This window comes from Toxorhynchites rutilus, chromosome 1, assembly GCF_029784135.1.
Source record: "Toxorhynchites rutilus septentrionalis strain SRP chromosome 1, ASM2978413v1, whole genome shotgun sequence".
NCBI classification, from domain to species: Eukaryota; Metazoa; Arthropoda; class Insecta; order Diptera; family Culicidae; genus Toxorhynchites; species Toxorhynchites rutilus.
The window spans coordinates 19357780-19381454 of record NC_073744.1 but is presented as its reverse complement, the minus strand read 5'-3'; the positions used below and the strand labels follow the sequence as shown (position 1 = coordinate 19381454).

Below are 23675 nucleotides of genomic sequence, written 5' to 3'. Positions count from 1 at the left end.
ACTAATTCTCGAACAAATAAAAAAAAATGTACAACTTGTTAGCGAATGCCTAATAAGAACGAGATTTATATTCTGCAAAGTATTGCTGATCGCTCCCTTCTTCAAAACAATGTTTTTATGCATAATCTATCGGAAAAAAACACGAAAATAATATTGCTTTTTCCCAGTATTTCAAAAAACAACATCAAGTTCAATTGTCCCATGTTGATATTCTAGGCATAACTGTCCCACCATGAATTTTTAAGCCTGTAACCAAGATTGATTGATTCAAATGAGGGGATCTTTTTACATTTCATGAAACAATACTTCTCTGCTTATAAAAAACCCGGTGTATTGCTAAACCGAAATGCTTAAAACTTCTGGTAGCCAAGAATGCTACAAAAATTTGAATGCTTTTTTCTCAGATGCTAATTTTGGAACATGGGACAACTATGCGTACACCCAAAGTTAATTTTTAGCACATTTTCTGGCATCCCGATTTATTACATTAAATGAGCTGAAAGATAACATAAAATGTTCTACTCCCCAATACATGTATATCATTTGTATAAAATATATGCTAGAGCCAATATGAGGGAGCGAAACAGTAGACACATTAAAATGAAAGCTTTTCGTATAGTTTGCCAAATACTCGGCCCAGACAGAGAAAGATATATTCTCGTTCATGTTCTTCTTTATCGGCTTAGAAAACACCTTCCAACTTCATTTTCTGCCAAAGATGGCATGTTTTCTGCCAACGCTAGTTTGGGTGTAGAATGGCAGTGTAGTTGTCACCATATGTAGAAGATTTTTAAAAAAATCGGAGAGAATCACGTCAAAATCTTCCGTTTTTCGACTGATTTGGCGTGGAATTGCTCTATGTTTAAAACAGACAGAAAAAAAAACTTCTAGCTAAACCAAGACTATAGTATCCATTACAGACTTGGGAGTTTCACATGAAACTTAATGGTGATTCTTTCAGCTAGCATGGCAGAAGAAATCGTGATTCATGGGAAACCCTCTCTTTCTCGGAGTGGTCAGGGACAATAGAGTTTTTCTGTGTGTATACGTTCTTGATCTGACTCCCATCTCCACAGATTCTAACAAACCGGGGCACGCTGTAATAGAAGATTGCTTTACGATAAAAATATTTAAAACTGAAATGTCTACCAAATTCTATATCAATCAAAAATTGTGATTTTTTCAATCAGAAACCATTCATGGACGGATTATCTGATTGAAAAAACGCCTTCCGCTCGATATCGTAAAGCAACTCAGACACAAAGCCCTCACAATCCTGAAGAAACCTTCCCTCCCTACTGAAGTCATAAAACAAAATCTGTGGAATCATGTTTATCATCTGCGAAACAAATCCAAAGAATTCGTTTGTATCACTTACATCACTCCATCCACTATACTCACTCATTCACTTACTCGCACACACACACACGCTCTCTCTAAGGCAGCTTTTATGCTTCGATTATATCCCCAAAAACATCATGGAAAGCATGACAGGTTGTGTGGTTGTTTTCCGAGACGATGGATAGCGTGGTGTTGTGTGATTGTATCTGTTGCAAACGCCAAGCGAGTGTGTAATCTGGGCGATAACAAAGATTCTAATGTGTCAGAACCGTCGTCTCCGTCAAAGAATTGTGAGGGAGGATGTGCAGCTGTCAATACAAGAATGAAAGCAAAGAAAAGTGTTGCATAGTGCGCATCCACGAAATAAATGTCCTCATACAAACTTTTCGGGATAGTGAATTTATGCAGGTTTCCTTCCATTAAATTTTCCTCCCCCGAGGCAAACTCAGTGTTCATGTTGAACCCCGAAGTGCACCGTCCAGAATTGTGAAAATTAATGTGAATTCTGTGCTTGTTTTTCCCGATTCAAAACTATAGCAGAGCGGAAAATCATATACTATTTAACGGATAAACACAGAAAAGGGATTTCGAGTGAAACCAATTAGCGGCGAGGAGAAAAAAAAGTGCGCGATAACATAACACAAAACCCACAAAATAGGACGGAAGGAGAGCGAAGCATAGTTTGAGTTCCTCCAACGGTGGTAACCGCATTCGGTTATTTCTTAAACTGAGTGGTGAGTGCGGTGAGTGAAAGAGAGAGCGAGTGCTCGCTCTCGATGCAGTGTGAGAACAAGATGGCGGCAGCGCCCAAAGCAACCGAAGAGGACCGTCAGGGGGAGCAACCCGCCCCCACCCCTTTGGACACTTCCTGTAGACGGAAGAACCAAACAGCGTTACTGCCATCGTCACTCCACTCGCGCGCTAGTCGCATCCGGAATAGCCGCAATAACAATCGCCATAATCGTAAAGAAATGGATAAAACCCGGCCCAATGTTGGGAAAAAGCGAGCAGTCAAAGCCAGTGCTGCCGGCTTTCGTTGCCGTCGGTTAGATCTTATGAGCGTGTGGCAAATGCTTTACAATGTTCCGAAGTTGGCGCTGTTTGCGGTGCTGCTTATTTCCTATCTTGGATCCCACTGCTGTTCGGGTTTCGTGCTCGATGGGTCCCAGAATAGTTTTGCCCAATTCCGAAAGTGGTACACCGGACTGAACGGGACGCTCGAGCTGGAGTTTAAGACCGAACAACCGAACGGATTGGTCCTGTACACCGACGACGGGGGGACGTATGACTTTTTCGAACTCAAACTGGTGGAAGGAGCGCTCAGACTGAGGTACAACCTGGGCGGTGGAGCCCAAATCATCACAGTCGGCAGGGATTTGCACGATGGACACTGGCATAAAGTGCAGGTAAGTGGAAATTCAATGTTGGGAATCTTAATAGGCGGATTCGGTGAAGAACTGACGCCCACACTTATCGAAGCAAGCAAAGTTTCACCTGTCACCTTGGGTAATCTTCCCCCAGCCAGACACGAGATAAAAACGAATTGACGGTAATCGGGCTCGAATCCGACCTGGGGCTAAAATTATTGCGAGCAAGCAAAACTAAAACGAACGTAACAACCTAATTTCGTTCTCATCTCGATATCACTCAAGCCTGCGTAGGCGTAAAGGAGTTGTTCGCTTGCATCCCACGCCCGGCAAAAGGATATCAAATCTTGCGTCTGTCTCCGGTGGGTGTTCCAACCACTGCGCGTTTCGACACGTTCCGGAAGAACTTTTTTTATTTTGCTCACAACCCCACATAAGCCAAAGCTAAAGTTTGCAAGTTACAATTCTGTCCTAATTTGCAGCAGAACCAGCAGCAGCAGCAGCAGTGGTGGGTGTATATGCGAGGATGATGCGTTTGTTTTCATTCAAACCGTGCGCGCGTGGGAAGCCGACAAATGTGTGAACAACTTCTGTGCTTTTGTGCTTTCACCGGTTCTCCCCTAGAAGCAAAACATGTAAAAGGTTTCCGCAGAAGTCTAATGGGTGATAAATAATGCATAATTTGGCGTATTTGTGTCTGCAGCGTGTTTTCTTTTATGGGAGTAATATTCATAAAATTAAGAGAAATGCTTCGTTTAATTAAAAACTACGTTTTCTAGAATACACACTCGACAAAAAAATTAGAGGAACAAAGTGCGAAATCGGAAATTTTGAGTGATTTTTAACATGCTGTAACTTCGTGAAAAATCAACGCATATCGATGGGATTTGCATCATTTCGAAGCTACAACTTTCAGGTATTAGAATATTTAACGTACACATTTTTATCTTGTTGTGTGTAGGTGTAGCAACAATATCGGGAAGAAATGAAAAATCGATTTTTCTTTGTTTTTTTTTCAAGAATGTTCTGTACTAACACAATTTTTTGCTAGCCAACAACAACAAATTCAAATAACCATGTTAACCAGCATTCATTTGGTTCCAAGAACGTTACTGTAGGACCTTTCCAATCCTGTTAGAGGAGCAAAAGTGACGACTCGTTCGTTCTGAGAGTCGCGTAGGATTTTGTACTTCTGATACGATTTGCGAATCAATGCTCCTCTAATTTACTCCAAGCTTTGAAAAATCTGCTAGAAAAAACAGCAAAACATATCAATTTGAAACGTTCACAGATGTTTAGGGAATACACTAGGCTAAAAAATTGCCTGCAAACATTAGAACTTGCTGCGATATTTGCAGAATTACAGTGGATTTTGTAAAGTACTATAAAAATTCCGTTTTTGGCACTTTTTTGAAATTGATGCAAAAAAATTTTTTCTTTTTTCGTCAAAGTAACAAATTATCCTTGTGCAGAATTTATTGGAGTTTTAAAATCTACCTTCCGATTTGCGGTGCGATTGTTGTTTATTGAATTATTCATCATCAAATACGAAGGGGTAATTTTGCATTCAAACTAAAATATCTCTGTGTGGAAAGGTCCTACAGGAACGTTCTTGGAACCAAATTAAAGCTGGTTGATAAGGTCAATTCGATTTGCTGTTGACTTGGTTAGCAAAAAATTGTGTCAGTACAGAATATTCTTGAAAAACCAAAGAAACTCGATTTTTTATTTCTTCCCGATATTGTTGGTCACTGCACCTACACACACCAAATAAATATATGTTCGTAAAATATTCTAATACCTGAAAGCCTTTGCTTCAAAATGATGCACATCCCATCGATATGCGTTGATTTTTCACGGAGTTACAGCATGTCAAAAATTACTTAAGATTTCCGACTTCGCACTTTGTTCCTTTTTTTTTGTTGAGTGTATATCAGGAATTTGTGTTTTTAAAGAAAACGTTTTATTTATTATCTAAATTTATATTATCGAGCAATTCCAAATAAAATTGTCCTAAAAATACCGATTTTAAAAATATGTATTTTTGATAGGACCGAAAGTTTGTATTCCGTTTGGGTTGGATAAAATGTGAGTTTTCCACAGCAATGAGAAAATTACAACTCAAGTGTAACTTTTCAGTAGGGCGTATCGTAATCGTATCGTTTGTTAAGAGAAATCTTTGATAAAGTGTATTTCAAAAACTATGAGTCGTACCGACATAGTGTCTTAGAAAGAGTTATGGAGTATTGATGTTTAAACGTGAAAAAATATACTCTGAGAAAAAATAGTACTCTGATTCACAAAAAAAACTTTAATTTGCAATATCTAAAATAAGTACAAGTCGGACTCGATTACCCGAAGACTCGATTATCGGGGATTCGATTATCCGGAATTGTAGACTCGATTATCCGGAGTATTTTATTTTTGATTTTCGGAGATTTTGAATAATTAATAGCTAATATGGGTATCAATTAAAAGGGCTTAACTAGTAGAATATAGTTATTTGTGAAAAATGCAAATACAAGTCGACGGCCACTACAAAATGGCGGATGTTATATTTTCTCAGAACCTCATTAATATGGGTATCAAACGAAAGGGCTTGACTAGTAGAACACAGTTATTTATGAAAAATGCGAATCCAAAATGGCCACCACCACAAGATAACGCGATATAGATTTTTTTCACGACCCCATCTGTATGGGTATCAAATGAAAGGGCTTGATTAGTAGAATATTTACAGTTATTTATGAAAAATGCAAATCCAAAATGGCCGCCATCACAAAATGGCGCCATATTTTTTTTCAAAGCCCCATCAATATGTTTATCAAATGAAAGTGCTCGACAGGTAGACAAGCAAGCTGAACAGTCCAGAATCTGAAACCCCTATTCATTAAACCATGCCATAACTTCCTGGATTTTATGAATTGATGCCAAATTACTCAATTATCATATTGATTTTGATGCAAAAACAGCAGTAAATGATTCTGAAGTACTTCGTTGCACTTCTGACTGTACATTTGTGTTGATGGTAAGCCATCTAAACCAAACCTTTTTGAGAAAATTCTCCCCAAACCATAAAAATCCCACTTTCAAAGCTGCGAGTCCAAAAACTAATGTGGAATCTAATTCCATGGGTCTCACTATTTCAGGAGAACTTCTCTGATAAAAAGAAATTCAACTTGAATAGAATTTATTCATACTGGAAGGATTTACGGAACGTGTCATTTAATTTTTCAACTCGTAACATTGCAGGCGGCAGTTTGATGGTTTGAGGAGAATTCTCTCTGGTTTAAAGGGTGTGTCACATCAAATTGCATCACGGAAAAAACGCTGTAGAAATTCGCCCAGTAAACCGATCCTTTTGAAAATTTTAGACAGTAAAATAAAAACTATTAAACAACTTTTGGCATTTTCTTTTTTCTTTCATACTTCGAGCCCAAGCCCGTATGCTCGCACCTCCCTCTTTACCCCGTCCATAAGGTTCTGTACAACGTCAGGTTGTAGTTTTTTTTGAACAGAAATCCATTTTATCTTGAAGTCCGCCTCCGATTTGACAACTTTTGGGTTCTTCCGGAGGGCCTGCTTCATAATCGCCCAATATTTCTCTATTGGGCGAAGCTCCAGCGCGCTGGGCGGGTTCATTTCCTTTGGCACGAAGGTGACCCCGTTGGCTTCGTACCACTTCAACACGTCCTTTGAATAGTGGCACGAAGCTAGATCCGGCCAGAAGATGGTCGGGCCCTCGTGCTGCTTCAATAGTGGTAGAAAGCGCTTCTGTAGGCACTCCTTAAGGTAAACCTGTCCGTTTACCGTGCCGGTCATCACGAAGGGGACGCTCCGCTTTCCGCAAGAGCAGATCGCTTGCCACACCATGTACTTTTTGGCAAACTTGGATAGTTTCTGCTTGCGAATCTCCTCCGGAACGCTGAATTTGTCCTCTGCGGAGAAGAACAACAGGCCCGGCAGCTGACGAAAGTTCGCTTTGACGTAGGTTTCGTCGTCCATTACCAGGTAATGCGGCTTCGTCAGCATTTCGGTGTACAGCTTCCGGGCTCGCGTATTCCCCACCATGTTTTGCCTTTCGTCGCGGTTAGGAGCCTTCTGAACCTTGTATGTATGCAGGCCCTCCCGCTGCTTGGTCCGCTGGACGAATGAACTTGACAAATTCAGCTTATTGGCGACATCCCGGACCGAACTTCTCCGATCACGTCTAAACTGCTTAACTACGCGCTTGTGATCTTTTTCACTGACGGAGCATCCATTTTTGCCGTTCTTCACCTTCCGGTCGATGGTTAGGTTCTCGAAGTATCGTTTTAGTACTCTGCTGACCGTGGATTGGACGATTCCCAGCATCTTACCGATGTCCCGATGTGACAACTCCGGATTTTCGAAATGAGTGCACAGTATTAATTCACGACGCTCTTTTTCGATCGACGACATTTTTCCAAATTTACAGTGAAGCATGGCCAACGTGATCTATACACTCTTATCTGATTATAAGCGAGAGCTGAAGATATAATTCCTAAACATAAAATTTCTACAGCGTTTTTTCCGTGATGCAATTTGATGTGACACACCCTTTAGATGGCTTACCATCAACACGAATGAACAGTCAGAAGTACAACGAAGTACTTCAGAATCATTTACTGCTGTTTTTGCATCGAAAACAGTTTGATAATTGGGTAATTTGGCATCAATTCGTAAAATCCGGAAAGTTATGGCATGGTTTAATGAATAGGGGTTTTAGATTCTGGACTGGTCAGCTTGTTTACCAGATCAAAAACCCACCAAGAACTTATGAAGAGTGGTTGTACGAATTGTAGATGCAGTTTACAAGCAGTATGAGTTATTTGACGAGCAGTATGCTCTGCTTAGAACTAGATACACACTACAATATGGCGCAGCTTGTTCAAAACCACCCCGAATGGATTATTTGAACTGATTGAGAACTAAAGATGACATACGAATTAGAAACTTATTGTAATTCATGTGAAATTGACGTTAATTTTGTAAAGGAGTGAGAGTTATTCCATCTGGTTCTATAGTTGTGAAACACTGACATTTTAGTTTTTTGATTGTTTCGCGCTTGAACACAACAATATAGTTCAAATGGCCAGTTTTTCAAATGAAGATAGTTATTATATCCTACACCATATACTTCAATTCAACCGACTTCTTACATATCTCTGGAAACTCAGAAAAAATGAGTGGTGTATGAGCAGTAATAAAAAATGTTTAATCAAAAATTTCTCATGTCTCCAATGAAATAGTGTGCGATAGTAAGGTGACTCCTATGTGAGTTTGATTGAGAAATTCTGAATCATTGTTGACTTCATTTAGCAACTTCAGAGCAACCATAACACCACGTTGTTTTTAGCAGGGATTCATGAGTTGAGTATCAATCTATAATATATGCTTCATGATTGACATATCCGGAACATTATTTGATACGAAGTTAAATAAAATCAGACTTTCTAATTTACATTGCAGATCCAACGGTGATTACAATCCTTTTCCTCGCGGGTTGTTGTATTCCAAAAAAAATACCGAATGTTTCATGCAGTCTGATAAAAACGGACGCAATCGGACTTCGGCTTCGATCCGATCATCTTCCGTCATGAAGATTATTCACGTATGGGTTACGGACTGTTATAATTGCCCATTCCAATTCGACATGTGAAATGGAATTGCTTTTAGGTTGTTGATGTATATTCCGCAATTGCACCAATAATATCAAAAAAGATTCTACAGCACAACCCAAACTCGGAATTGCCTTGCGTCGTTTTACTGCCCTCCCACGCCCAGGATATTTCGTTCCGTTTCCCGCGCCCCGAACAAGTTTATTTACATTTGAATTCATCATTCACTTAGCATTCCCGTTCCGTTTCCGAAAATATATTTACGCGTGGGAGATCGAAAGGAGGAAGCACAGGCACACTCCTCGTATCCGCGGGTCGGGGGGAAAACCGGATACCGTTTACACGTGCAATATTTGGTTGTTTCCTTCCCACCGAAACTCAAACCCGTTTTCGTCACGAGATTCCAGAGGTTATGTGGCCTACCAGGCGAGAGACATGGGACGAGACGGAAAGAAGGCAAGAAAAGCGTTTGCTTTGTTGCGTCGATAGAAGTTGGAGAAAATTAAAAGGCTGCACATGTACATTGTAAATTTTGCGCCGCGTAACCAACCGCGGAAAACGAGAAAAATCCATATACGAGTGAGTGTTCCTATTGGATTTATTTTCCTTCGTTTCATTCTGAGAGCCAAACAAAGTAAATTTTCCTCACGTAGCATACTTGCAAGGGGTGGTCCCACTTCTGGGAAACGGTGTGACGAAATTACCATAAAGCAATCTTCTGTTTCCGTGGGACGATACTCTTGTTATAATAGCACCATTCCCACCCTCATTTCACTCCAATCGCTGACTCGGAAGTCAGCATGCGATCGGGAAATTCAACAGATAATGATTGAACTGTTAAACGACAGTTGATTGACGACGATTTTCCACTTGAAAATGAAATTAATGTCATCGATAACAATCAAAATTTGGCTGTCGCGAAAAGAAAAGCAGTTTTGGCCAGCTTTTACGACTTCCGCTGCCGCCATAAAAGCCGCTCCGTCGAAAGTTGACACAAAAACACACACACACACAAATAAACATACAACATCGAGTAATAATGATTCGATGGCCAAGATGGTACCGAATTTTCATGGAATGTCAAGTGGGTCGCGCCCAGCAACGAACGAAGCAGCAACACAAAAAATGGCCATTTTGATGAGAATGGTACATCTGCTCCGGACGTGGGATGCTGTTTATTGGAATAACTTTCCCTTCAGTCAGACACAACCACGGAGAGAGAGACATGACTGTGACTGCAGACTCCGCGATTGGAGGGACTTTCGTCGTCCGCGACGCCCAACGCTCCTTTTTATGACCGAAACGCGATGAAGCGTTCGAAGGAAGATTAGAAAGTGTTTAACAAGGAGAGTGATTTTATGGTCCGTCGCAAAAGCGATGTCGGTGTCATTTGACGCTTCGGAAGACGCGATACCATTTCGGCGGAAGTTGATGTTTGTGCAATTTCTGTCAATGGGTGCTTTTTTTTCGTTGCTGGTTTGATTGTGATACCAATAATGATGTCTTGTTTTTAAGAAATAAACAGCACAGGTCGTACTATTTAATCTCCTGGATTTGAAAATAGAAACTTTATAAATCACATGCAAGCTTCACTCCATGAATAAAATAATGTGAACAAGTTCAAATATTGGTGGCTGCTCACTATCCACACTCGACAAAAAAAATAGATAAACCTAACCTAACCTCCACCAAACGTCCACATTGTCGATTAAGCTAGGAATGTGTTTGCAGTTAAGTTGTGATCAAAAGAAAAAGTCGATATAGTCGATATAAATCGATCAAGTCAGTTACACCCCTTTCATTCTTAGCTCCTCATTTAATAAAAAAACTTGAAGATCGCTATTAACACAAACTGGAAAAAACTGATCCTCTAAAACCGATTTACTTTGAAAGGATCTGCTTTTTTACCCCTTCTATTGCTTGAGACATAGAAATGATGTTTCCCTCCACTCGAACATTACTGTGCAATTCCAAATGAAATCGAACTAAAATGCAGATTTTAAAAAATTGTATTTTTGATTCGGACTCTAACATTTTACTACTTAAATTGGGACTTTCTCTATTAGGCAGCAGACTACTCAACTCTAGGTTCGAATAACTAATAATTTATTGTTCTGATTTCATATCAGCGAGACCCATAGAGAACGCTCGGGCATCGATGTGGAGGGTCGATGCCATTGCTGACACAGCGTGTCAATTGCGCGTGGATGTTTAATTTACCAGTCGGCGCAATTTGACACCATGATAAAATAATCAACCGTAGCAACAATGTTGCATCGGTTGGCGACTTACAGTGTCGCTCAAAAGTGTTCACCACACCTTCCCCCTTTCGGAAGAAGAATGTAGCATAGCAAATTATTCGTGATTTGAATTTTAGTTGAGGTTCTCTAGGAATTTCGCTGATGATAATACAAAGGTTTACATTTTTGTTCTTATACACCTAAATATATTGACCATGATTATTTCGAAAAATTTAAAATTTATTATTTATATTTCGTAGAGAATATTTGTCCCTGAATGGATTTGAATAAATGAATGACCTTTCCTTCCCTCTTTCAAAAGTAAATTTTAAATTTTCTCATTTATAGTTTTATAATTCTATTTTTATGTACTTTCATTTGTTTTCCCTGTGCCAAATCTTCCACATCACAGTTGCATCCTTCTACTTTTACTGTTTTAAAGGGACCTATATAGAATGGGTCCAATTTTTTGCGATTTTCGTTAGTAATATATATTAAATCTCCTACAGATACATTGATTGGATTCAGATTTACATTCAAATTTTCAGTTCTTAATCTTTTTTGTTCAATTAATTTGTTTCGAGCTTCTGAATGACTTTTTTGTAACTTAAATTTCATTTCATTGTAGTACTGATCAAGGTTATAGATTGGTTCTATTTTTGTATTAAAGAGGTCTTGAGGTAAATTTGGTTTTCGTGCAAAAACTAACTCAAATGGTGCATATTGTGTGTCCGTATGTGGGGTAGTATTATATACAAAAGCGTAAAAGTTAATCCAGTCATCCCAGTCGTTATGATGTTCATTGGAGAACGATCTCAGATACTCATTAAGGCATCTATGATTTCTCTCCAAAGCACCGATAGACTGAGGATGATATGCGGTTGAAAATGTTTGTTTGAAATTTAATATTTTACCGATCTGACAAAGTACTTCATTGCAATATTCAGTACCTCTGTCCGATCTTAGTTCTAAAAAGTTTCCGTATGTCAAAATAAAGTTTTCCACTAATGCACGAGCAATGGTATTAGCTTCCTTATTTTGAATTGGTATTAGAACTATAAATTTTGTGAGATCGCACTGCAATGTAATACAATAACGATTATTTTTTCCTGATTTAGGCAATGGCCCGACAGTATCTATCGAAATAACATCAAATGCTCTTACTGGAGTAGTTGTAACAATTGATGCTTCTTTCGTTTTTTTCGTTATTTTGTTCGTTTTACAAAACTCACAGGCCTTTATGAATTTTGCTATAGAACTCTTCATTCCATGCCAGGCATATAGATCACGTAGTTTTAGGTAAAGTCTATGTTGACCTATGTGACCACCGATAGAACTGTTATGAAAATCATGTAAGATTTTCTCGATTTCCTCTCTATTTTGTATATATCTTGGAGGTCTGTATAGAAAAAATTCAAAATTTTTCGTTTGTTTAGTGGCAATTTCTTTGAATTTTTCCACTGTTATTAATGAAAACATTGTATCATTTAATGGTATAGCTATCCTTTTTTCATTTATATTCATCATAATTCCATTTAGCTCTGAAAGAGCAGACTCTAGCGTCTGACTTCCATTTAGTAAGCATTCTTTATTTATCTCAATTGTAACAAATGTTTTCTTTAAGTTTGCGCTTTTTATTTTTATGTGTATGACGTCGTCTTTTATTTCGGTTAATATCTTTTTCATAACCCTAATTGGTTGTAAATTTTCGATTTCACGCACAAGAAGTTGATCAGGCTTCTCGACTTGTATAATCGGTTTGTTTTGTTTTGCTGTTTCATTTTTCCTACTCATGGACCTTGTGTTTACCACGAGCATTGTTTTGTTTTTCAGGTCGTCAGATGACACGATTCTTGAGAGTGCATCTGCGCCTACATTGTCTTTTCCTTTGATATGTACTATGTCAAAATCGTAATCCTCGAGATCAAGACGCATTTGTGTTAACTTTTTGGTAGGTTCCTTCATTCCAAAAAGAAAGACAAGGGGTCGATGATCCGTTTTGATTGTGAATTTTCTACCATACAAATATGGCTTGAAATGATTGATAGCCCAATGTATGGCAATCATTTCCTGCAATATTGTTGGCTTTTTAGAATCTGCTTTGTTCAATGCTTTACTTGCATAGGCTATTGGCAGATCATGTCCGTCTACTTCTTGAGATAAGACTGCTCCACAAGCTGTGTTGGAAGCGTCTGTGGTCAGAATAAATTTCTTTGAAAAGTCAGGGTAACTTAAAATTGGTGGAGATAATAGGTTTTCTCTGAGTTGTTCAAAAGATGTTTGGCGTTCATCATTCCAAATAAAAGTTGAATTTTTCTTTAACAATTCGTTTAATGGTTTTGCTATCTTCGCGAAGTTTGGAACAAACTTACGATAGTAATTACAAAAAGCAACGAATCTACGAACTTCGTCCGCATTCGTTGGTACTGGATAATTTTGTATAACATTAAATTTTGTGTCATCAGGAAGTATTCCCTGATCAGAAATTTTATGGCCTAAGTACGTTACTTCTGTTTTAAAGAATTGGCATTTTTCCGGATTGAGTTTCAAATTGTATTGTCTCAATCGTTCAAACACTTTAGTCAGATTTTTAATGTGATGATTTGTAGAACATCCAATAACTACAATATCATCGATATAAACAAATGCACATTCTGGCGTCAATCCTGCCATGGCGATAGTCATCATGCGCTGAAAACTGTTTGGGCTTATATTCAAGCCAAACGGTAAGCGCGTGAAGGCGTAGTGCCCGGACGACGTAGAAAACGCAGTGTATTTCTTAGATTCTGGGTCCAACGGGATTTGGTGGAATCCTGCCATCAGGTCCAAGGTGCTAAAATATTTAGCCCTTCCTAACTGATCCAAAATTGTGTCGATTCTTGGAAGTGGAAATCTGTCGGCTAAAATTTTCTTGTTTAGCTGTCTGAAATCCACGACCATCCTCCATTTTTTATCATCAGTGTTCGATTTTTTGGGCACCAATAAAATTGGTGAGTTATAAGCCGATACTGAATGTTCGATTATTTTGTTTTCCAGTAATTTATTCACTTGACTTTCAATTTCGGAATTTTGTGCGTGTATACTCCTATAATTTGGAATATATACGGGCACATTGTCCGACAATTCGATGTTTTGAGTGTAGAAGTTATTTGTGGTCAAATAATCTTCTCCCAACGCAAAAATGTCATTATATTCTTCTATCAATGTCTCAAAATGTTTACTAGCGTATGTTGGTATTTCAGTAAAGTCAATTTTTTGTTTTATTTCATCCGATCTCTGTTTAATTTCGGTATTTTTATTTATATTAGCTATAATGAAATCATTCAATGGTTTAACTATGGGTTTAAAATTAAGAATAAGAACTGGTTTATCCGTAGTATTAATAAATTTAACATATGTCGTTTTCGGAGATACTAAAGTGTTCCCACAAAAAATTCCGTTCTGAATTTCCTGTGCACACACTAAAGCATCGTCTTCAAGTTTTAAATTTGGGATACGGCGAATAACTTCGCATCTTTCCGGAAGCAGTATTCCTTCATTAAGATTATCTTCAATTGGAATATTAACTTCTATATTATTAAACGTAAAATTTAAAATCCAATATTCATAGTTAATGCTACACTTATATTGTGATAAAAAATCTCTTCCCAATATTCCTTCAGTGCATATTGGGAAATCGTTATTGACCAATTGAAATCTATGATTCAATTTTAATACATTCTGAAATTTCAATGTAGTAATCGTTGAAGCTACAGTTTCCAATTTTTCACCGGATATACCAGAAATTATACATTTATTAGTTCTATCTACTATTTGATTATTAACTACCTTACCTATTTTGAAAATTGAAATGTCAGCCCCTGAGTCAATCATGAAAGTACACGTTGAATTGGCCATTTCAACGTATGCCTTCACAAAATTTGATGCAGTTGCGGCTCTCTGCGATTCATTCAAAAGATTGTTGCGAAGATATTCCAAGCATTTGTCACTCCGTTTCGCCGATGTTCACACGGGGCCGTCCCGCCTGTCGCCTGCTTCGTGGTTCTCGTATCCGTTTCGATTAGTGGCTTCAAGTCGGATTCTTTACAGCCGTTGTGCACTGAGTGGATATTTTCGGAACCCAGTGCTGGTGATGAAGGACAGACATAGTGGTGTAATTTGGTGCACGGGCGCGTTCTCGCGGCTTCGTCGGCAGACTGTATGCTGCTGGAAGACTGCTTCCACTTCCATATACAATTCAGGAGCACTGGCGCCCCACAGTTCATTAGGCAGCTCTTTCCCCTGCTCGCCACTCAGGACATTGTTCACTTAACACTTCAACATTAAAGAGGGATCCAGTAATACCACTTGAAAGTCAAGAAAAGCTAACATGTAGCGCATTGTCGCTACAGTCCACTGTCCAACACTAAATTCACTGAATTTTCATGAGGAAATCACATCCTCCCGCCAGCGACACTTCGAGGCACGGTGCAAAACAGCAGAACCGTCTCGCCCGCAGAACACTCTCACTCTAATAGTGAGGCTGCCACAGTCGCCATCTAACATTTTACTACTTAAATTGGGACTTTCTTTATTAGGCAGCAGACTACTCAACTCTAGGTTCGAATAACTAATAATTTATTGTTCTGATTTCATATCAGCGAGACCCATAGAGAACGCTCGGGCATCGATGTGGAGGGTCGATGCCATTGCTGACACAGCGTGTCAATTGCGCGTGGATGTTTAATTTACCAGTCGGCGCAATTTGACACCATGATAAAATAATCAACCGTAGCAACAATGTTGCATCGGTTGGCGACTTACAGTGTCGCTCAAAAGTGTTCACCACAGGACGAAAGTTTGTATTTCGTTTGGGCTGGAAGAAATATGAGTTTTCCACAGCATTTGGGATTTTTTTGACTCGAGTGTAACTTTTGAAAATGGCGTATCGATTTTAGTAAGAGAAATCTTCGATTCATATCTCATAAACTATGAATCCTACCGAAATAGAGTCTTTAAAAGAGTGATAGAGTATTGATGTCCAAACGTGAAAAAATATACACTGAGAAAACAAATTTGTAAATTATTTTTAGATATGTTTTCTATTTTTTCATATAAAAAACAACTTAGCTCAAGTCTTTCCAAGTGTCAAAAATTTTTACACTCCCAAAATATAAAAATATTTTAACTAATAAAATTTTTGAATTTACTAATAAAAAACCACCATGTTAATATGTTAACACAATTAAATTCAGTTATTTAAAATGGGTAAACTTTAAGCACACAAAAAAACCGGATAAAACTGTATAATATTTCAAAAACTGGAAGCTTTGAGAATTCAACTGTTTGACTGGATCGAGGAGAAAAACTTGAAGAATCCAGTTTAAACTGGATCATTGGCATCACTTACCTTCGATATAACGTCACTCGATATTACGTACATTTTACTTCGATATAACGTACACATTTTCAAAGTAATTTTTTGAATATTGTTTTTCTGAAAGAACAATAAATTATATGTATTTTGATACTAAAGATTGATTTGTACTTTTAACTAATCCCGAAGTACAACTGTTTTGTGATTCTGGGTTCTAAATGAATCAAATTTTAATCAACAGTACGAAGGGAAACATCATGAAAAAGGTTAGGTTCGTTTTCTAGTTCAATTTAATCATTAACCTTACCCAAACAGCAAACACAATAAAGTAATATAAGCTACGTTTCTTAGTTTTTTATTATGCTTCGATAAAACGTACAATTTTGAAAGTAAAATGTATGTTATATCGAAGTTTCCCTGTATATACATTCTTCGCAAATAGGGAGAAATCTTGAACGAAAATTGTGTCCGATAATTATTCCATATGATTGGGCACAAATAATTAAAAAAAACGTTTAAGTTGGGGTTAGGACTATGTATTCAAATAACATTGAGTAATAACTATTTTAAAACGCAAGAGTATATTTCGATCAAATCATGAAATACGATCCAGTTTCAAACAAATCGGATTCAGAAATATGACTGATTGTTCGATATTGCTTCCAGAAGTTGCTACGGCGAAGAGCAAAAAAAAATATTTGCAAGTCCGTGAATAAGAGAAGCAATGTAGTTATATTTCAAATCCGTAACACCGATGTGGATACTTCTCGATTGAATGACAATGACAAAATAATGCGCTACAAAATCTGCCGGTACATCAGCTTCAGTGAAGCTGTCTGGAGGTTTCCTAATTCATGAGCGAACTCAGAAATTATTAATCTAGCCAAAATGTTCACTAAGAATAGTATATTCACTAGAAATAATTTATATGACGAAAGAACGTTTCCCGGGTCAGCTAGTCCAAAATAAATATTTAGCAGATTTTTTGACATCCTTATTTATTGCATTAAATGAGCCTCAATATATCATTAAATGTGCTATACACCCATGGTGATACAGCGTTTACTCAAGCGATAGGTGATAATATACAGGAAAACCTATTTTTGTGCGATTTTCTTTTGTTAGGCGATTATTTTTGTGCGACTTTTTGGTGTGGCATATGAAGATCATATATGATACATGAAAAAGGTGTTTTCGTTGTTTGTCTTAAAATTTCATGAAACGTCGAGATCTACTATCAACTCGAAAAATATTTGTTTTGTCAAAAATCGTTTTTTTTCTGGAATACCAGGTGGTATGAATGGTTTAGGGTGCCAATGAAAACTGCGCGATAAAATACCTTAGGCGAAATTTTAGCTCAATCGAACTGCATTTTCAAGTGTTGCAGACGTCAAAACTTTTCTTGTACAAAATATGCAATTTGATGAAAATTTCAAATTTTGCTCGGGGACATAGCGATGGGATCGTATCGAATCGTCGATTCGATTTTTATTTGATATCCTAGCCCGATAAGTGGATTATCAACATTAGAAAATATAAATATTCTATTTTATGTACTAAACAAAGTCACCTTCAACTCCAACCACTCACTAGAATTCATAACAAACATTCCGAGATATGTCAGCACGCCTCATAATGTTCCCTCATTCCGGGATACCTTCCCAAAACGAATATTTCCCCGTCTAACCTGGACGACTGCTTCCCCACCGCATAAATTCGCGTGTGAAGTGCCAACAAATTAAGACAGAATCCCACCTCTTCGGCGCCGCTCATTCTCGCGACAAAATCCGAGGAACAACGGATATGATTTGAACATTGAGGTGGTAATCTCGTGTAGCAAATTGAAAACTCTTGTTTTTATGGCCCCTGCCTCATCAAGCTCTTCGGTTCGCTGAGAATGCTTGTTGTTGGCGGGATAAATCTGTGTGAGGAAATGTGCGGTTCCAAGAACACGTGCTTCGCGTTAATATGGGTTACGGGAAAGATGCAACGAAAATTTGGTGGTTTTGGTTTGGTTTGGGGACAGGTCGCAGAACGAACGTCATTTGATGGGTTTAAAATTACCATCGCGCTCCTCATCGCACACAGGGCGTGTGCACGGATGGACTAAATTCAGAGCGAGGAGTTGACTCCTGTGTGATGGGACATGGTTGACTGAACTCGGCTTTGATGGGCTGTTGGGGAGGGAAGCGAATCGAATTTTGTACGCACTTGTTTGGCTGTCGGTTTAGTCACTGGAGCGAGTGGAGGAATTTGAATTGTTTGGCTTGGAATGTTGGGCTTCTGGAACATTAATGCTCTACTTGAGGGAAAAACGAATGGCTCTTTTGATTGAGATTTATTGCGAGATATTTGTATTTTTATGAACATGCTACGGAAACGAAACATTGATTTACACTTAAAATGTTATTTTGATTCGGTGTTTCCAACACTTTATGTAACATTTACGAAATGTTCCATCCAAATCGGAATCGATTTTCATTTTTCTTCTTCATTTAAGATACAAACCAACGTGTTCCTCTTCTGATGGATATGTTGCCTTGGCATCCGAAAGCCTGATTTCACTGACCTCATTATTCTCCCCTTTCTGCCCAGCTTTCGGGGTAAATTGCGTCCTTTTTGCGGCTGAAATCGGATTGTATTACTTACACACGCACACCCACATACTTTACGGAGATGAGACGAATTGGTTGGCATCAGTTGTCTGCTGCTGCTGTTGCTTTCAGCAGGCACTATTTCTCCCCAATTTGCCAACGCAATTTCGTGACCATTAAGTATCATGGTAGATTTCCCGCCAATTTTCGCTTTATTGGTTTGACCTAAATAGGATCTAATAATCACTGTGTTGTTTCTTTTTTCCCCTCTCTCATTCAGGTCCTCCGCAATGATGAGCACACCACTCTTACGGTGGATGGTGTCTCCCAGAGTCGTACCTCCCGAGGGAAGGAATTCCTGTTCGGCAAGTTCGCCACCAATTCGGATGTGTTTGTCGGTGGCATGCCCAACTGGTAAGTACTGCGGTAACAAATGATGTAATTCTCATCAGTGGACAATCACATTAAACATTTATAACATTCATCTTGTCAAAACAATTCACCTGAAATAGGGGTGGGAGAGTAGATATCTTGCCACCACAACGGAAAACACATCCCGCGAAGCCACAGAAAAAAAAGGCCAAAGCTCCAAAAGTTCCATTCTCCGTCTTCCCGTGGCCGGATTTGGCGATGTGGTAAAGCGCTTTTCCATAATTAAAAACATTTAATATAAAACTTTTGCTTCCTCCTGACAAACGGCAGGACCAACATAGAAAAATCCGCACTCTCACTGCCAGTTTTCGAGAACTTAATTTCGACTCCCTGGTTCAGTTTTCCACATTCACACACACACACACACACCCACATACCTACGAACGCAAAACAAGAACAAACTTTTTGTTGGTGGAAAGAGGAAACACGGGAATGAATATCTCAGAGTGAGAGAGAGGGAAGCTGTCAGATAAATTTTTGGTTTTCGGGATGGAGTTTTTCCATTTCGGAATGTTTTCTCCGTCTGCTCCTCGTCCCGGGTGCCCTCCACTCCCACGACTGCGAGTCGCAAATGGAGTGACAAACTATAGTATTGCGATGCAAATCGTACGATGAGAACTCTGCGATGGGCTTACGCCGAGGAACTGGAAGTGCTGAGAAAGTTTTCCATCCAATATTGAGCTTCGACTCGACGGGGGTTTTTGGCCAACGGCATCCGAGAAGTCGTTAGTAGATAAGCGCTTATTCGATCACAGGGAATGAAAACCGTTAACCCCCTACCCGCTATGAGAATGTTTCTGCGTTTAAAGTTTCATTTGCGTTCTTGGGAACAGTTATAATCGCAATTAATTATTTGTACACATACTCGCCTCAAAATACCGACAGAATTACCATAATTGTTACGAAAATAAAGTACAGATTCTGTGTCATCATAACTTCTGATTCTATCAAATTTGAACTATACTTGACGAGGAAAATTAACGGGGTGCGACGTCGACTAAACATTCCACAGATGAATGAACACATAGAGATGAGATATACAGTAGAAACCCGATTATCCAGGGAATAGTCTGGCAAGGCCACCGCACATGACGGAAATCGCGAATAACGCAATATATGACCAAAAATGAGGCACAAATAAGAAATAAAGGTATTTCTGCAAAAAAAACTATGTTTTACCAATACAAAAATAATTAAACTAGTCATCTGTAAGGTCGTGTACACTATTGGTCAGATAATGTGAAAGCCATGACCAAAACAAAAGAGCAAGTGCCTGCCTCTCACTGACAAATTTGAGGAAGCTCTATAGAATCCGCTCGCGGATAATCGGGATTCTACTGTAATTTACTTGGATCGAATAACGATCCAAATTAATTTGGTAACGCTGTATAACCAATCACAAAAAATAGGGGTAGGTTATTGTTATGTTGCTATTTGGGAAAACTGTTCCAATGGAGTATGGGGCAGGGATGCCAGGTGGTTTTTTCAAATGTCTTCATGTGGTACAAAAAAATGTCGTCAAATATCTTCACAATCATACCGAAGGAAACTAAAATTCATAACCTACTTTTGAATAAATTTTGATAGCTTATTCAATGTTTATTCTAATTGGCATTGTTATATAGCGCATTTAAAGTGAAGGTGGAAGGAAGCCTCTATAGAAGTATAGGTAAAAGCATATGTTTTCATGGGGTAATAGTGTTTGCGAGAGAGAAGAGCAAAGCCCACGTAAAGAGATCAATTCACTTATCAGACTGTGTGGCGCTTCACTGACACGAGTCTTAGAATACAATTGAAAAAATTGCAATGGGTTGTATCTAGGACGCGACCGCAGTTTTCGACGTAGAACTACGGAATTATATTATTATTTTAGAATATATATTATTTAATGTTTTTATTATTTTAGAATGCATCGAAAATTTCGTAATGTCTTTTTAGCTATTCAATTTTCTATTACTTCAGTAGACTCGAAAGGGTCGAGTGGAGTCGAAAGCTATCAGCACCTCTCGTTTATTTGGTTTAACTCGCATCAGACTTTCTCCTTCCCACTCAGATATCGATCACAAACTATGAACCCTTTTGTTCCTATATTCCGCTTGAGATGTGATCGAACCCCACAACATGCAACAGTAACTCTGCAGGAATTTGAAAGCATACACCTCGATACAGAGGGCTTCCTCTCCTTGTTCGAGCTGTGTGTATGTTTGTGAAATCAGCATTAGGCATGAATGATATCCGTTCGTTGTGTTATGCTATCTCACTCGCATCTGTGTTTCAATTCTATTCTATTTTTGATTCCCGCCTCTAGCCCTGAGAAGGGCCCTTGTGGAAAGAAACTCTATTCCATACTCCGCCTTCTCCCGACAAGAAAACAATCTTCTCCTGCTCGACGCTCTGCGGCAACCATGTTGCTTTGATGACCGCCAAAGGAGAAGTGGTGTGGATTCAAGTCAATTCTTTGTTTTCAAGAGGCTTTAAACTTTGCAGCTCATTCGCCTCTATGGATTCAAATCGCGGATAGCTCATTTAAACCAAATATGTTGAAGACAGGCAGAAACGAATGTATCAGTTGCTCGTTATTGACAGCTCTGTTCGGGAATGCACTCAAATCGGCAGAACAAATGTATGGAAAAATAAGAATGCTTCCAGTTTTCATTAATTTAAACTGTTTAAGCATTAGTGGATTATACTGTATAGTATATCAAACAAATCTTAGAGAATTTCCGATTCCATTGGTGTGCAAAGTATCAGATTTTGTTCGCTGTGAAACTAGCTATTAACATTACTTTATTTCACAAAAACGTGACCTGTTTTCTGATTTAGCACCCTTCCTGAAAGGCGTAGTTCTACGTCAAAATAACAATTCAATACTGCAGTAAAATGTATGAAGGTGTAAAATTCTGATCATACGCGAGCGTAACATAAGTAAATTTATAACACATGCGATTTGGGGCTCTTTTGGTGTTAACAAATTCTTCCGCACTCGATGTTGATAATTCATTAATATTTTCCTGATCGTATTTTTTTTTCCACATAATCACGTAGGAGAGCTTTAACCCTTCTCTTCGTTGGCCGAGGCATTTGGATTGAATGTAATACTCTTCCGTTTACTATTTTTGAAATTTTAGTTTACTCTTTTTGAAAATAATTGTATTGATTGTATTGATATTCATGACATGAAACGCTATGACTCACGAATAACATTTTATTGATTTTTATATCTGTTTCGATGATGTTGTCTGGCACCAGTGTCGAAAAAGTAACGATGCTTTCACCAATACAAACAAAACCATTGCGGAAAATTGAAAAATGAAAATTTAACTTTCAGAGCACTAGCTCGAGTTTTCCGACGTTTTTCACTATACAGTGCGACGGCAGATGAAAATTTAATATCTTGTGAGTAATCGATTAGAGTTTGGCTGATATTACTTGATGGGAAGTGTGCGAAAACGATCATTTTCTTCACACTGTTTCGTAAAATCATTGATTTTCGGGCGAAGGGTGAGTGAGAGAAAGATGAAAGAAATGAGCGCCATTGTGGCAGCCATTTGTGGCTTACTTTCACCTTCACGTTGATTAAACTTATCTTGAGGTTTTGAAGTTTATTTCAATAAATGAGAACAAAATATATATATATTCCGCAACTGCAAACTGAGAATGAGAATTGGCTTAAACAGCGTTGAGTGGATATCGCTCCAGTTCTTACACAAAATGAAACTGTGATAACTTTAGATTATTAATTTCAGCTTTGTAATTTTAGTAGTAACTCAGATCATATCCATAAAACTGATTATTGAAACGGTATGTAACCGGAAAATCTACGATTTGTGAAGTGATCATTTGAAAGATCTTGGTTAATCTATAGTATGGGCCAAAATGAACAAATAAACTATGTGTTCAGACCGCTTGAAATTCTCCAGAATTCGAAGTGGAAGTCGCTTTGTAGTTGAATTAATTCTATATACTTGTGGATTTTCTTGAAAAAAAAGTTTGAAAAAAGCGATGATCCCGGGACGAAAGCTTCTGTTGATTACTTAGAATGAAAGTAAACAAGTGGCACTGATAAAAAAAGCGAATGACACTGAGGCAATAGCCATACAATTTTTAACGATATTTTCAGCCAATAGCTGGAATTTTATGGAAATAATATCTCTCAAAAATGTACATACGCTATCATACTGAAATGTCTTCACATATTTCATAATGTCTTCAAAATCAAAATCAAATGTCTTCACAGTATGTCAAATGTCTTCAAAATGAAGACATGTCTTCAAACCTGGCATCTCTGATATGGAGAGAGAAATGTCATGAGAAGAAAGGGACAGAAGAATAAAAGTACGTAATGAATACAAACGTGTCTTGTATTTAATCCAAATGAACACGTCGATGCGGAATTAATTAAACGAATCACGCGGTGTATTTAGTGTGTCGAACGTTTTTCGCGATAATCCGGTTGAATAGAAGTAAATTCGGTAAGCGGAAAACGAAAAATAATGGACGGTCGGTGTCGGAAAAAAATTAGAAGACGAAACAAGGTTATGGTCAAATGCTGACATCCAGTAAATGAGTCTAAAGTGAATCACAATATTCAGCCAGTTTCAACCTATTGTTTGTGTCCCGCACGAACGGGAAGTCTTTCAAAAAATGTCGCTCAAGCGGATTACGAGAGGTGATTCTGAAAAATCGGTTAACAGTGTTATCAGAAA

General features: G+C 38.2%; 1 protein-coding gene across 15 annotated transcripts in view; it reads left to right on the top strand.

Annotated features, from left to right (window-relative positions):
* The window catches only part of LOC129762599 (neurexin-1), a 257329-nt gene that overhangs the window by 11382 nt on the left and 222272 nt on the right, over nucleotides 1–23675 (top strand). For 14 of the 15 annotated variants that reach the window (XM_055761047.1, XM_055761121.1, XM_055761136.1 and 11 more), the window contains exons 2-3: nucleotides 1879–2747; nucleotides 18818–18951. In XM_055761047.1, the coding sequence (XP_055617022.1) occupies nucleotides 2118–2747; nucleotides 18818–18951 (764 nt within the window). In that variant the 5' untranslated portion in view covers nucleotides 1879–2117. The remainder of the gene's footprint in view (nucleotides 1–1878; nucleotides 2748–18817; nucleotides 18952–23675) is intronic. The other variant, XM_055761038.1, reaches the window with a different exon arrangement.